General features: G+C 39.4%; 1 protein-coding gene across 2 annotated transcripts in view; it reads left to right on the top strand.

Moving 5' to 3' along the window:
• KCNMB2 (potassium calcium-activated channel subfamily M regulatory beta subunit 2) overlaps window positions 1–16,778 on the top strand; it is a 238,099-nt gene that overhangs the window by 207,903 nt on the left and 13,418 nt on the right. For both annotated transcript variants that reach the window (XM_045851562.1, XM_045851563.1), the window contains exons 3-4: window positions 11,545–11,715; window positions 14,307–14,502. In XM_045851562.1, the coding sequence (XP_045707518.1) occupies window positions 11,545–11,715; window positions 14,307–14,502 (367 nt within the window). The remainder of the gene's footprint in view (window positions 1–11,544; window positions 11,716–14,306; window positions 14,503–16,778) is intronic.

Consider the following 16,778-nt stretch of genomic DNA (forward strand, 5'->3'; position numbering starts at 1 on the left):
ATGAGGGTCACCTCGCTATGGCAAATACCTAAGACTCTGCCCCTTACCACATAATAGGCAGGCCGAGACAAAAACATATGGCCCAGATGAAAGAGCAAATCAAAGCTCCAAAAATAGAACTAAGTGATGAAGTGATAGCCCACATATCAGATGCAGAGTTCAAAACACTGGTAATCAGGATGCTCACAGAAATGGTTGGGTATGATCACAAAATAGAGGAAAAAGTGAAGGATATGAAATGTGAAATAAAGGAAAATGTACAGGGAACCAACAGTGAAAGGAAGGAAACTGGAACTCAGATCAATGATTTGAAACAAAAGGAAGAAATAAACATTCAACCAGAACAGAATGAAGAAACAAGAATTCAAAAAAATGAGGAGAAGCTTAGGAACCTCCAGGACAACTTTAAACATCCGATATCTGAATCAAAGGGATGCCAGAAGGAGAACAGAAAGAGCAAGAAATTGAAAACTTATTTGAACAAATAATGAAAGAGAACTTCCCTAATCTGGCAAAGGAAATAGACTTCCAGGAAGTTCAGTAAGCTCGGAGAGTCCCAAAGAAGTTAGACCCAAGGAAGCACACATCAAGGCATATGATAATTACATTACTCAAGATAAAAGAGAAGGAGGGGATCTTAAAAGCCATAAGAGAAAAGGAGACAGATACCTACAAAGGAGTTCCCATAAGACTATCAGCTGATTTCTCAAAAGAAACCCTGAAGGCAAGAAGGGGCTGGAAAGAAGTATTTGAAGTCATGAAAGGCAAGGACCTACATCCAAGATTACTCTATCCAGCAAAGTTCTCATTTAGAATGGAAGGGCAGATAAAGTGCTTCTCAGATAAGGTCAAGTTAAAGGAGTTCATTATCACCAAGGCCTTATTAAATGAAATGTTAAAGGAACTTATCTAAGAAAAATAAGAAGATCAAAACTATGAACAGTAAAATGACAACAAACTCAAAACTATCAACAACCAAACCTAAAAAAAAAACAAAAAAAAAAAACAAGCAAACCAAGCAAATAAGTAGAACAGGAACAGATTCATAGAAATAGAGATCACATGGAGTATTAACAATGGGGAAAAGAATGGGGCGAAAGGTACAGGGAATAAGGAGCATAAATGGCAGGTACAAAATAGACAGAGTAAGGTTAAGAATAACATGGGAAATGGAGAAGCCAAAGAACTTATATGCACAATCCATGGACATGAACTAAAGTGTGGGGGGGGCAGGGAATGCTGATGGGAGTGGGGGTGCAAGGCATAGGAAAATAAAGGGGAGAAAAAATGGGACAACTGTAATAACATAATCAATAAAATATATTAAAAAACAAAAATAAAAATAAAACAGGCAATAGTGAACATCTTTGATTTGTTCTCATGTATCAACTAGATTCTTAAACATTTCATCGTTAAGTATAAACTTTAGTATTATAAGTATTTTCTCTATACTATTTATCACAGAAAGAATATTTCTATTTCTAGTTTGGTAAGAATTTTTATCATGAATAGATTTTAAATTTTATCAGATATGTTTCTCTACATTTACTGCATTAATCTATGATAGTAACCCTTTAAAATGATTATGTAATACATTACATTAATAGATAATCAAATGATGACAACATTATATTCCTGGATAGCCCCAACTTGATCACCATGAGTTTTCACTCTTGTATATTGTTAGATTCAGTTAACTAACTTGGTTTTATAATTTTATATTTATGTTTATGCAGTTTTACTTTTTGTCTGATTTGGTTTTAGTACCAGATTTTGCTAACTTCATAAATAGATTTGGTTGCATTTCATCCTGTTTTCTCCTCTGAAATGATTTGTATAAAATAGTTAGAACTCATCTATAAATATTAGAGTCTGGTAGTTCCATTCTGAAGATACTTTAAATTTATGGCTCAATTTTTTAATGATCTAGAACTATTTTGATTTTCTAATTAGTTTTCTAATCAGTTTTAGTTAGTTGTATATTTATGAGAATTTACTATATAGTTTAGTAAATTATATCAAAGTTTTCAAATGTCTTGCTATAGTTGTTTTTAATATCCTCCATTATCTTTCTAATCTACTCTGTATCTGTGTTTATGGTTTTTTCATTCCTGATATTTTGGTCTTCTCTATTTTTTTATTGATCAACCTTGCCAGAGGTTTGTCTAGTTCATTAATCTTTCAAAAAAAGCTTTGAATTTATTGATTTCCTAATATAATTTATCTTCTATTTTATTTATTTTTGCTCATGTTTCTGATTTCCCTTTTCATGCTTTATTTTAACTAAGTTGAGTGTCTAGCACATTAATTTTCAGGCTTTCTTCTTATATAAACATTCAAGATTAAATATTTCTATTTCTGTATTGTTTTAGTTGCATGCTACTAGTTATTCTAGAGTGTTCTTCTTATCATTCAGTTTTAATACATCCTAATTGATCATGTTGTATTCTATCACTCATGAATTTTTGGAATTATGTTTTTATTCCCATATATAGAGTCGCTCTATGCTGTGTTATTTATTTCTACCATTGGTGCACTAGAGCCTAATAGTATGCTCAATGTAAAGGTTATAGTCCTCAAAGGCTCTTTAGGTTATAAGGATCACCTAACTTAGCTAAATAATTCACGCAATTTTCTGTTTTCTTTTGTATTTTTCACTAAAGACTTATAAAATTTAATATGCTAGTATATCAGTTAAAAATAAATAAGAATTAGAAATTAAGATACCAACAAAACAAACAAGCAAACAAAATAGAACCAGAGACATTGAAATGAAAAGCAAACTGGCAGTGACCAGCGGGGAGGGGGGAGGGGATAACAGGGGCAAAGGGGAAAGGGCTTTCAGGAATGTGTATAAAGGACCCAGGGACAAGGCCAAAGAGGAGTAGGATCAAGGGTGGGAAGTGGGGATGGCTGGGGTTGAGGAAAGTGGGGGGAGGGGGGGAATGGAGACCACTGTACTTGAACAACAATAAAAAAAGAGAGAGATAAAAGAAATTAAGATACCACTGGGAAATTGTGTGACCTGATAAGTTAAAGACGGAACTAAAAAGAATCAACTCCTGCTTTTGTTTCAATAATTTTGCTCTCGCCCACAACCCCTTATTTTTAAAATGTCACTCCAAGTCTTCCTCGACAATGAATAACATTAGTTTCATGGACAAAACCCCTCATGCTCACAACAGTATTAAGTGTGACTGTCATTCATTCTCAGACTCAGAAGAACATTCCTTCCAATGGAATGGACACTTTAAAGGACTGAAAACAGAAAGACAATTAAACTGATCAAGCTCAAAAAAAAAGGAACAAAACAATGACATCTGAAACTAATAGAAGATGAGGATACACATATGAGAAGCATGTCTCAAACACGTGGAAGGCTTTGGTGGACAGAAGGGAGATCCCTGGCTGCTTTGATGCCACTCCCAGCTCTGCCATATGGGTTAGCAGGTTGAGTGTTCCAGGGGCAGAACTACATAGCAACTCTGCTCATTTCAGCTCAGCTGGCACTTAGCAATTCATTGCCCCACAGATTCATCTTCATGGGATCTAACAAAAGGTACTTTTCCTTGAAGTCTGGAAATTAGAGCTCTTAGTGCCTAAAAAGCTCAGTTTTTCTAGAAGGAATGCTAACTCTGTTGCTAGCAGAGTTCACTGATAGGAAGCCAGAAGCCAGGGGCCTGCTTCAGCCATGGTGTTCTGATTTATTTGGTTTCAGTAACCATTTAGCCTCCCAGTGCTTGCCATCTCACAACATAAGCATATGTGTAGCCACTTCTAGCCCACATAAAAGGAACATACTTTGTGAGCCTAATAAATGTAAGAGACTGCGCTTACAAAGATGAATGCAGACTGGCTCTAGCTCTTGAGCAGCTCAGTATTCAGTGGGCCCGAGAGGCATAAATATAGATATTCAGTATGTTAAGCAGTATGTGTAAGTTCCTGAAGTGCTCTCTGCCAAGTGATTTCAGATACACTTAATTCTTCACTTCTGTTCACATCTTTCCTATTTCTCTTTTCTACACCCTCTAGGTGTCTCCTCACCTCCCTACAGCTTCAGCGCCCTTTGCTGACCTGCCCTCTGTGTGCTCCAGTACCCTAGCTGTCTTTTTGTGTTTCTGACTGTCTAAAAAGTCTCGTTAAAGCTCACAGTGTTAGTCGTTACTTCTAGATGCAAATGATGCCTAGATCTAAATCTTCATCACCCCACCACTGCTTTTATCCAACCCCTCTTTAACATCAGAAATGCTGGGAGAGTTTCAGAATCAGTCACTTTGCACCCAGATGTAAAGCTTTCTAAACACCCAACCATACCAACATGAGCGGTGTTTCTAAAGTACAAATCTAATCATAACACTTCCTTGCTTAAATTATTTTAATTGTTCCTGTAACTTCAGAAGACACACAAGTTCTTTTATCTCTGGCTCCTGCCCATCTAACTAGTTCACTGCCTGCCACCCCCACCCACCAGATCCTGGAATCCAACCACACTCAGCTACCCAGTTCCCTCACACTCTGCTTGGATGTGCTTTCCCTTCCCAATTGTTTGCTCATTGGAGACTCAGTTCAATCTGTCACAGGACCTGAACCATCCCTGCTTAAACCAAGTTATTACGGCCTCCAACTGGCAGTCTTCCAAACCACCGTCATGCTGATTAACAATAATCACAGCCCTGGATCAATTTATCTACCACTAACTCTTTAAAGAATGCCCAGTACAGTGATAGCCAATTTGCCTGAAGCCAATATGCAAAAAAAAAAAAAATTATCTACCAGTCAATCATTTGATTAATATATCAAATTTGCTATTTTCCAAAAACTCTGATCACTATAACCCCACATAGTTCTACTGGTTAGCAGGGACCAAAAATGTTGCAGGCAGCCCAGACTCAGGGCCTTCAGACTCTCCCCCTCTGTCTCCCAGTTTCTGCAGCCACTGTTCCTCTATCCCTCTGCCCCTTCATCTTTTAATCCCTGTGTCCCCAACACCCTCCGCTTCTAGCCTTGCCTTCCCTTCTCTCTGTCCCCTGGTCTTCCCTCCCTGCCCTCTGCCACAGCCATGCCCTATTGCCCTCTCTGTTCTTCCGTTTCCCCTCCTGGGTTGCCTCGCTCTAGGGTCCGCAGGTCACACTGTGCGTCACACTGTGCATTACACTGACTCTCCTCTTCAACTTTGCCCCAGCAGAGAGTCCCCCACTTTTACCCAGATCCCTCCTATTGCAATGACAGGGCCAGGGCAGAGGCAAGTAGCATTTTGTAAAACAGTGCTATAAGGACAAAATGAAAACCAATGAAATAACACTTCACAAATCTTCAAAAAAGCTGTTAAAAATTTCCATCCAAAATCAATTACTACAACCTTATGAATAGTTAAGAGAAACAAATTTGGGTTCGTTGATAAAGCTCACAAATCTATCTAAGTACTCATAATGTGAAACTTGCCACAGGGGTCTCGGGGATGCTGAAATGTTAGCCAAACAGCAAATGATTCTAACAAGAATTTGAAAAAAAAATTGATATAAACTGAAAGCCTCCCAGATGAAATGCTAAACTTCTGTTACATCTATTAGAAGAATATATTCCAGAAAGATAGATCTGTGAATATATTCACAAGAATATATTGAGGAGAGTAAGCCTCCATAGGAAACTTAGGTTTTTTTTAAAAAAAATCAAACAGATCTTAAAACACTACGAAGAAGAATAAAAAGGATATATTTTATAATTGAATTTATTTTGAAAGTATAGTCTCAAAATATGTATAAGAAAAATATATTCATATTCATTTACTATAATTAAAATGATACATCTTAAAATATCTTTATACATCTGTAAAAGTGATAAAGTGGGCAAATTACTCATTTAGCAAAGGGATCCATAGGGACAGTTATTAAATAAGATACAAGAAATATTGTACATAAGACAATGATGCCTCAGTCCCCTCCAAAGTGGACACCTTGGGACCTCACACATTTCTCCCAGTCACCATCAGTTACCCCATCATATTTGCCTGAATATCATTGACAGTCTGAAATCTCTTTCCTTTCAAAGCTGATTTTAGTTTTGGGAAAAGCCAAAAATTGCAGGGCACCAAACTTGGGCTGTAGGGGGTGTTGGGTCACCTAGGTGATTTGATGTTTCACCAAGAAACTCTGCATGAGACGTGATGCATGAGTGGGTGCAATGTTGTGGTGAAGCTGCCAATCACCTGTTATCCATAGCTGTGGCCTTCTGAATCATCCAAATAGCTTCCATGGAGGAATGTTCAAGCTTAATACAAAATTTGGTACAAATTCATTTTTCTACTCATTCATCTTGAATACAATGGCCACACAGTACACATATTCATTCAACAGCATCTATTGCCCTCACTGACTAGTACAGTGAAGTCATCATTGTTCACTCATGTGTATCTCAGTCCAATCTCCTCAGCTGTCAGGTTACATCTATGTTACACAAACAGTTCACATTGTACTAACAATGGCTGGACTTTTTCTGGACAGACCTCATGTGTGTATACACACACACATATAGCCTCATAAATATTTTGCTTATTAATCATAGGCCTAATATCAAAGTTTAAGAAAGTATGTAAATGTGGAGATTGAAATAAAATTGTATTATGTTAACTATTGCTTGGGGTAAAAAAAATAAAACTTTATTGGACAATTAAAATATTTTTTTAAAGATTTTATTTATTTATTTTTAGAGAGGGAAGGGAAAGAGAAAGAGAGAGAGAGAGAGAAACATCAATGTGTGGTTGCTGGGGGCCGTGGCCTGCCCTGACTGGGAATCGAACCTGCGATGTTTTGGTTCACAGCCCGTGCTCAATCCACTGGGCTACGCCAGCCAGGGCTCCAATTAAATATTTTTATGCAAAATATTCTGTTATACTTAGGTTTGCCTGTGATTTATCAATAACTCACATGCTGTAAAAGAGTTTAGACAAAATGTTCCCTGTATATGTAGCAAAGACTGTATATATCTTCTAGTTGTTATTGTCAACATGTGTAAATGTTGATTTGTACCCACCGTGCTGATTCATGGTTCACCAGGAACCACGCGGTCAACACTGCCCCATCAGAGCTTAAACACACTGCTTTGCCAGCACCTGCCGAGGCTTGATCTGCTTCGAACTTATACATCCAATTTCCTGCTTTATACCTACTGTTGTACATCACCCATATTCAAAACTGAATTTGTAGTCATGCCCCAGGCTCATTTTTCCTCCTTAGATCTCAACTTTAGTGACCTGTACTAGCCTTCATTCCCTTATTTCTCCCAAACCCTCTTTTAATAAGATTCACAGAGAATAGATGGAAAGAACCAAGGGGAGATAAAATATCTGCTCTGTTAATAGTGGCACAGTAACTCCTAAATTACAAGTCTTCCTAGTATGAAGAAGGATGTTTAGGACTAAGACCCAAAATATACCATTGTACTCCTTTCCCAGCTGAAACTTACTACCTGCAGACAGGAAGGCCGAAGCACTCCAGGCCTGAACAAAGGCAATGCCAAATGATGAATTAAAAATTGTGCTACATACATGCAGTGTGACCTTCAAACTCACCCTTGACTGTCAGGCTCTGGCCCATCTCACCAATCAGATGTCATTCCTCTCCACCTAAGCTCAGGACACTATGTTTGTGGGAGAGAGAATCTACAATGTACAATCAGCTTCTCACTTCTTACCGGGCAGCAAACATCCTCTGAGGTGCCCTGGGGACTAGGGATAAGGTTTCCTGCCTTAACACTCTCTACCATGTCCCTAGGTATCCAAGCTCAGTACCTGGCCATAAATCTAAACCACATTATTTTTCTTACTTCCTTATCATCCCTTCTGTTCCATCCATCACCAGATCCTGAAGTTTTATCTCCTAGATCTTTCTGCCTACATCTTTTTCTCTCCATCCATCCTCCCTTGATGTTAGATCCAGTTATCATCCTTTGCCAACACACAGGAATGATCTCCTAATTCTTTCTGATTTAAGTCTTGTTCCATTCCTAATCTAATCTCTGCATTGCAGCCAGAGTAATTCTGAAGCTCAATTCTGATCATGTTACCCTCTGACAGCTTCCCATTAACTACAAGGACAAAGGACGAGCTCTTCAGAATGATTTACAAAACCCTTCATGAACTACTAACTTTCCAAACTCATTTGCCCCATTCCCCACCCCATCCTCATCCCAGTGATATGAAAATGCCTGTCGTTTCTGACAGTCTGTGCAGCTGCAAACCTTCATCCCTTTTTTCATGTAATTCCTCCTGTCTGAAATGCTCTTGACTCCTGTCTCATTTACTTACCTCTGATTCAACTCTGAAGATTCTGTTGAAACCATTGCTCCTTCAGGAAGCTTTCCATCCTCCATACTTGTCTGCTCCCTCAGTCTGGGGAAATTACTCCTCTTCTGTACTCACTCCGTGAATAGCTACATCATTGAATTGAATACCCTATCTTGACTTTTTTCCTATGTCTGTCTTCCTATTGTTTAGAGGCCATATCCCCAGTAACTAGAGGTTACCAACACTCAAGATAAGTCTGTGGGCTTCAACTAAACACTTTTTTTTCCCAAATCACTTATTTATTCCTTAATTTATCCATTAATTCAATAATAACTTATTGATGAATTTTATGAGTTTCACCCCACGTGTGCACTTTTGCCTGGCTGAGTAATATCCTAATTTCCCAGAAGTGTTTGGCCTGTGTGGGAACCAATCATTTTCCTGCTTCACTACACATTCCACGGTATGTGAGGAACATTTGTTAGGCATTTTTAAACTGTGATTTGCAAATTACCCATTTGAATCATTTTTCTAAATGCTCGTTCTGGTGACACTCCTGACTGATCACACTGCATCTTTTTGATGGGGATAGGCTGACATAAATGATGCCGTCTGAAAGCCTAATACTCTGGAACTGTGAGGCTATCACTCCTCTTTGCTGCTTCCATCTGCAGAAAATGCAAATCTCAGTGGCAGCCATCAGAATTAAATACACTTGGATAAACAATAATACAAAATAGTGTCCGATTATTATTTCACAGCAGGTCTTTGAAGTCACTCAGGTTCAGCTGGATGCTTCTTGTTTCAGAAGTCAGCTGCTCAAGGACTTCAGCTGCTAATGGGCACTGATCTTCTTTTTGTTTTCTTTTGTTTTTGTTTTGTTATTTTCATTCCAATCCATAAGGGTCGAGTTTAAAGAGCTTTGATATAAACCCTACATTCTCCAAAAAAAGTCTCAAAAAACAATGGGGAATCTTAGAGGCTGGAAGGTAGCCATCTATTCCAGGGGCAGTGGGCTTAGGAACCTGAGAATAATGAACAATAGGTTCTCTCAGTGTGTCTGGCAACAAAGATAGTGAGTGGCCAAAGAGTACAGGCAGGAGGGAGTCAGGAGGAATGGGTCCATGAAAAGGCCAGAAGAAAAGGCCTCTGTAATTCTCCTTCCACCATGGGCCCATTTCTCCAGGAAAGAGGGAGGTTTGTAAAAGTAAGAGTAAGACCTCATAAAGAGAATTGTAAAATAATAATAATAATAATAATAATAATAATAATAATAATGGCAATCTAATTGGTTAATATTACACCTAATAACCAAATTAACAAATATACCCTAAAATCTTTTGGAAATATATTAAGCATACACACACTCTCACACCTCTATCAGGAACCAAAATATTTAACAACCAACTCAAAATGTACCAGGCAACCAGAACAGATGCCCACCACAAACACCAGGAAGGCCGTCCTGGAGCACAAAGTTAAATGCATGTACATACAGTTGAATACACATACAACGGCACACACACCAGACATGCTTCCCTCCCTTGTGAAGTTCCATACTGAATTCTACTTTGGTTTCTCTTTTAAGCAACAAGAATGACTAGTGATAAAAATGCTGAAGAGAAATCTGAAGTCATTCTTGTGTATATTGTTTTTTTTTCTGCCTGAAGCTTAAAAAATGACATAAGATTTTCTTTCTCCATTTTCAGCCTTATAGTTGTCCTTCTCTCTCTTCCCTAAAGACCAGGAATTCCCCAACTCCCACGCCCTTCAATCCAGAGCTCCCTTCTGAAAATAGACACTAACGGAGAACCTATGCCAATCCTCGGCCACCTGCCTCGCTGGAATCCCTGAGTGTGGCCTTTCTTCCCATCCTTCTCACGGATCTCTCCAAGCATCCCACACCCTCCAGCAAGTTCATACTTCATTCTTCTGCCTTTTCTTCCAGACCTCGTTTCAAATCCAATCCTCTACTCAAACTTTTCACACATTATCATTATTATTTTGCCATTCTGTCCTTTAAAAATTCTTTGGCAAATAGTAACTTCAGGGTGTTCTGAGGCTCATGTCATGGAGCCAAAGCTCTCACCCCATTTTTCAATGGGAACATTTATTAAATACCTCATGCCAGTCATTCTCCTGGGTAATTTACTTATGCATCTCATTCAACCATTACAATGCAGTAGAAACATCATTCCCACTTTGTCGGAACCTGGGAGTCAGAGGGGCTGAGGAATTTGTCACTGATCACACAGCTAGTAAGGGGTGAAATCAGGGCTGGAACTCCGGAGACTGTTTGACTACGATCTTGTGTTCTTTCATACCCAATGTGGCTGCTGTAAAGTAAATGACAAAAATAATAATAATAATAACTAGCCAAAGTTACAGAGTCTCACCTCAATTTAACTAACATTGTTTTAAACTCACTCAAGTGTTTACAAATAGAAGAAGGCTGAGTCACCACTCTACATCTTAACATTGCTTATAAATTTTAAGCCAACTTAGCCTTAAGGAACTCTAAACTTTAGGAAAATGTTAACCAAAATAACTTTTGTCTATTACTACTGAGGGGAAATAAAGTTTTAAGTTACAGATTCCCAGTGTATATTGCCATTTATTTGAATTAATGTTCCACTGTGTATTCAGGAAGTATAAAATGATCAGGGATGATCGGTCCGGAGTTAAATGACAAAAGCAACAAACCCAAAGCACTATGTTAATGGTTGGGAGGATTGCGTTTTTGTCTTTAGATTTGGAGAGAAGAACCAAGTATTTACAGGTAGACATGGCCCCCAAGTAAAGAAGAGAGCTTGTTCCTTGTGTTTGTTTTTGTTTTTGTTTTTTTGAAGAAAGAATTCCTGTAATGAATTATAGTTTATATTTTTAAAGCAGGTGGGGTAATTTTTATTATTGTTTCAAATATGCTCCTAAGATTGATTATTTTTTATCAAACATTCTCTATTGTATCAGCAAATGGTCAAATAACACATTTGCTCCATCAGAAAAGAGAAGAGGTATTTGGGCTGCTTGTTTCTGCTCAGGGTTGAGATGTTTGTGTGTCTGTGTCTGCACGTGTGTGCTGGGGGGCAGGGGGCATATGCTGGGGGGCAGGGGGCACATGCTGAGATCAACTGCACTCAGGCAGGGCTGGCTCCTCCTGGCCTCGCTGGCCTGGGGAGGCACAGACAGTGACTTACCCACTTTCTAGCAGTGCACTGATTAACTGTGAACCTCATATAAGACTCTATTGTTTTCAACCTCAGAAATATTTACCAAAAAATCAGAGACCATGACCTGCTGGACAAGAGGAAAACTGTCACGGCACTGAAAGCAGGCGAGGACCGTGCCATTCTCCTGGGACTGACCATGATGGTGTGCTCCATCATGATGTACTTTCTGCTGGGCATCACCCTCCTGCGTTCATACATGCAGAGGTAACACCACCAGGGGGCTGGGCCAGTGTCCTCTGTCTCTGCCTTCTCCCTTCTCCCGTTCTTTCCGAAGAAGAGCTTGGAGCAATGCCTGGCACATAATATTTTTCAATTATGTTGTCTAGTAATAATGCTAAAATATCTGTATTTATACACTGCCTACTATGTGCCAGGAACTTTTCATACATCACTTGCTTAATTTTCATTACTATTCTATGAGGTAAATATTAATATACTCATTATTAAAATGGCAAAACTGAGGCTAAAGATAGAAATAATTTGCCCAGTGTCACACAACTCTAGCATATGGCAGAGCCAAGATTCAAACCCACTTCACACTAATTCTAGGGACCCTGCTCCTGTCTCTTTACACTTCTGTTCATTCTCCACCCTCATTCCTTTTCTACCCTTTACTCCTCCAGCACCCCACACACACATCAGTGGTTCTCAACTGCACATCTAAAATTCCTGAGAAACTTCTAAAAATACTTGTGCTCAGTCCCCCCACCATCATCCCAGAGGTCAGATTTAATTGCTCTGGAGTGGGAACCAGTCACCAGTAGCTCTTAAATTTCCCCAGGTGATTCTAATGTGCTGTGAAAGCTGAGACACACTGCTGTGCGCCAACTTGAAAAAAAGTACAGATTTTGAACCCTTTTCATTTTGCTATTTGCCCATGGTTTACTGAATAGATAGAAAGGCAATTAAATCATTGATATTTCACATGTATTTCCCCCTGAGTAGGCCACAGCATCTCTAGCTAACACTGCCTGTAAATTGGACACTGTGAGCACAGGAGAGCCCAGCATTACTCTAACAAACAGGGAAAGTCTCACACTGGTTCAGCTTAAAGAGATGAGAGCCTTTCAAATGAAAAACTGAGGTTTTGATCCAAAAAAGAATCAAACCACTTTGTGGCATTTAATTCTCCACTTAAATTAATACTTTCACTTTAGAAGCAAACTGTAGCTGAAATACAGTAATTTGCTAAAATTAAGGCATCATCTCTCTCATTTGTGACTGCTCTGCTCTGTTTCCTGGAAGCCTTCAACTGTCTCCTTCTCAGTGAAAGTGCTGATGACTCAGGCCCCGAGTGTTCACTGACTCCAAACCACTTTCAGTCCCTCACATCTGCTTACAGCCATCTAAGACTTGTTCCTCTATGGATAAGCAAACTCTGATCACCCACATCCTAGGAAAATTCACTTTGCTACACCAGAGAGGGTCAAGGCTACTACAGTACCTCTGGTATACAAGAAAAGGGGGTCCCTCCTGACTGGCGTGGCTCAGTGGATTGAGCGCCGTCCTGCGAACCAAAGGGTCGCCAGTTCAATTCCTAGTCAGGGCACATGCCTGGGTTACAGCCCAGGTCCCCACTAGCAGGGCATGTGAGAGGCAACAACACATTAATGTTTCTCTCCCTCCCTTGCTCCCTCCCTTCCCCTCTGTTTAAAATAAATAAATAAAAATCTTTAAAAGAAAGAAAGAAAAGGGGGGCCCTGCCAATACATGTCCAGCAAAACAAAAAGGTATTATTCTGTAAAGAAAACATGTAGTCTTTTGTTCACTACAGAAATCAGCTTACACCCAGAAGCAAAATATCGACTGCTGGTGTGTTACTTCCAAACCACAAATATTACTCTTGGTCATAAAATTATAAATATTTTAGAGTAAAAAGAGAGTCAATAAGCAGCTAGAAGGTTTTTTTTCTTTAATCTTTCCAACTGAAAGGTCCCAGGGCATGAACATGAAGCCAGTAGTCAGCACAGACAGTCCCCTTTTCCACTGTGCTCTTGGAAGGCACAGAGGAGGCGCCACAACACAGAACCAGCCTGGGCCCTGGAGAAAGAAATCCAGGCTTAGATGGAATCACACTTCCATCACTTACTAGCTCTGTGTCCTTGCATGCTACTTGATTTCTCTGGCCTTCAGTTCACTCACCCGTAAAGGGAACTAATACCCAACATACAGACAAGAGAGGATAATGTATATAAAACACCAATTGAGGTGGAAAGAAGGGGATGCACAAGTGATATCTCATGGTATAATCAAAATGTGCAGCTATCTTTTCTCCCTTATTAGAAAGGCCTTGAAGAAATACACCCCCGTCCTTCATCTGTCGAGTTGGACTTCAAGGCCCTCCACCCCTTTGGCATCTCTCCTCCTCTTCTCCCTTATACCTTCTCTGCCTATAGACCAGGCAGACATTGCAGAGGTGAGGGCTGGGCCATGGCAGGAAGCTGCTTACAAGGCAGAAATACAGAGTGAGTGCAGGTTGTGATATAACAAGGTGCTTTATGCTTATCGGTGAATTCGAGATAGGAAAAAATAACTTAAATCAAACATTGGCCAATATTATACTATGACCAATGGTAGTCATTGAAAGAGTTCTCAGGTGCCAGGCAAATTTTGTCTATGTTTATATTACTGTTTGCCTATGGCTACTCGATTCAAAGGAATAAACTTTAACAAAGAGGTTTTATCATAGATTTGGAAAACATTTTTCAGGCTAAGGACAAATGACCCCCTCTATTTATGCTTTCCTTGCCGTTAGCTCTTTGAACCTGTGTTTTACCCTTCCCATCTCTCTGCAGCGTGTGGACCGAAGAGTCTCAATGCACCTTGTTGAACGCATCCATTACAGAAACGTTTAACTGCTCCTTCAGCTGTGGCCCAGACTGCTGGAAACTCTCTCAGTACCCTTGCCTCCAGGTGTATGTTAACCTGACTTCTTCAGGTGAAAAGCTTCTTCTGTACCACACTGAAGAGACGATAAAAATCAATCAGAAGGTAGGTCACCCCTGCAAATCTCCCACACTCGGCTCATCTCTCTCTGAAGTTCCCCTGTGCCAGCGTTTCAAAGGAAAATGCCACCAGGAAGCAGGCCCTGCCTCATCTATAAACAGAACTCACTATTTAACTCTGGCCTGGGAAACATTTATTTTCTGTGCACGTTGTGGACAAATCACTCCCCCATTCTATGGCAATGCGGATTTACCCTTTACTTCAGTTTAGAAGAATAAACATCATATCCTTATTTATACACAAGTGGATTGAGTCTTTCAAAGCAAATGTACAGCTTAGTCAGAGTTGTACAAGCTAAAATCCCAGCTATTTGTCATATATCTGGGATCCTTGGGGTAAAGCTGTATTTGCTTTTCCACAGTCATTGTCACTTAGTTCTATGAACTTGGGGATGTAACTTAACTTCTCTGAGCCTCAGCTTCCTTTTCTCTAAAAAGGTAAAAAACAATGGCCATCTTTCAGGCCCACTGTGAGAACTGGAGCAGAGAATGTCAGGTGCTGAGCAGAGCGCAGTACCTGGCACAGGGGAGACTGTCAATCTGAAGTTACAGTGTGTATGCCCGTGTCTTTCCCCATGTGTATTATGTCCACATAATGCATATGGAGGCTGAATTTTCCAGCACTGATGGACATATTACACATATGGACATAATACTTATAGAAGCTGAATTTCCCAACACTGATATATTCAAGTTCACATGGTAGGTGGTCAAGGTGCATGTAAAATTTGCAGTTATAAGGATTGTGATAACCAGTCAAGTGTCAGCAGAACCAGCCTGCTATTATCAGTTTTAAGTTGAATATACTGAGTTTTGTATTTATGGTAGCAATTCAGATGACCAGAGTACTCATATGCCAAAGCAACCCAGTGCCACTCCAATAGGATAAGTAGCCCTCATTACCCAGGTACAGGCTTCATGAACTTCAGCTTTCCTTGTAAAAACTTGTCATGACAAATACCAGCATTTAAGTGACATAGGTTGTATGTATTGAAAAAACGCAGTAGCTTTGGAGTGTGATTCTAGAACATAGGCTTTATTTTGTGATATATTGACACAAAGTAAAGAAATCCATCTTTCGTTTTCATTGCAATAACTTACAAGAATTCTTGCAACTGTCCCTGAGGACTCAACATAATAAATATTTCAAAGAATGGCTTTTGAAAATTCTGCCCTGACTTCCTTTGTTTATGATGGCCACAAACAATGCCAGTCCTCACCCTTTTCTACAAATCTATAAAGCTCAGCTCTCCCACAAAGTGTGTGTCTTCCAAGATCTTCCCTCAGGTCAGACTTTTAAATCAAAGCTGACCTGTAGCAACAAATGCTTATAAAACTCTCCAAATTTCATGGTATTGGAAATTGGCCAAAGTCGAATAAGCATCAAAAAGTGGGACACATTTCCACTTCTTCATTTTGATATTTTATCAATACAGCCCTGTAAATGCATTAACAGGGCTATAAACAGGAATTGGACCTACCATAGAAAGTCTCAGTTAAAAATTTAGGACCAGTATCTTGTCTGCTGTCAACATGGTAGGTCAGTTTTTGGTCATAATGGGGCAAATGCCATTACCTTGTTTTTAACTGTGACTTATAACACACATACAGAAACATGCAAGGAATGAAAGAATACAGCTCAAGCATTAATTACAGAGTTTCCTACATGTAACTACCATGAGGTTAAAGAAATAAAACATTTCCTGCACCACAAAAACATCCTTCATGCCTCCTCCCAATAACTATGGGCTCTGCACTCTGACAAATGTAACAACTCTCCTGACATGGCAGTTATTTTCTTATTTTTCTTTATAGTTTTTTTTTAAAGATTTATTTATTTATTTTTAGAGAGGGAAGGGAGGGAGAGAGAGAGAGAGAGAGAGAAACATCTATGTGTGGTTGCTGGGGGTTATGGCCTGCAACCCAGGCATGTACCCTGGCTGGGAATCAAACCTGGGACACTTTGGTTCCCAGCCTGCGCTCAACCCACTGAGCTACGCCAGCCAGGGCTATTTCTTTATAGTTTTATTACCTAGGCATATATCCCCAAACACTGTATTTTAGTTTTGCCTGGTTTTTAAACATTATATAAATGGAATCATACAGAATATTTCCCTTTGTGTCTGGCTTCCTTCACACAACACTGTATTTGGTAGAGTCATTCCATTTGGTGATGCATCATTCATTTTTATTAATGTATTATTTCCTGTGATATGAACATGCCAATTTATTTACTCATTCTACTTTTGGTGGACATTTTGA

The sequence above is a fragment of the Phyllostomus hastatus genome, unplaced genomic scaffold (genome assembly GCF_019186645.2).
Source record: "Phyllostomus hastatus isolate PE091 unplaced genomic scaffold, TTU_PhHast_1.1 phas_contig_86, whole genome shotgun sequence".
In the NCBI taxonomy this organism is placed as follows: domain Eukaryota; kingdom Metazoa; phylum Chordata; class Mammalia; order Chiroptera; family Phyllostomidae; genus Phyllostomus; species Phyllostomus hastatus.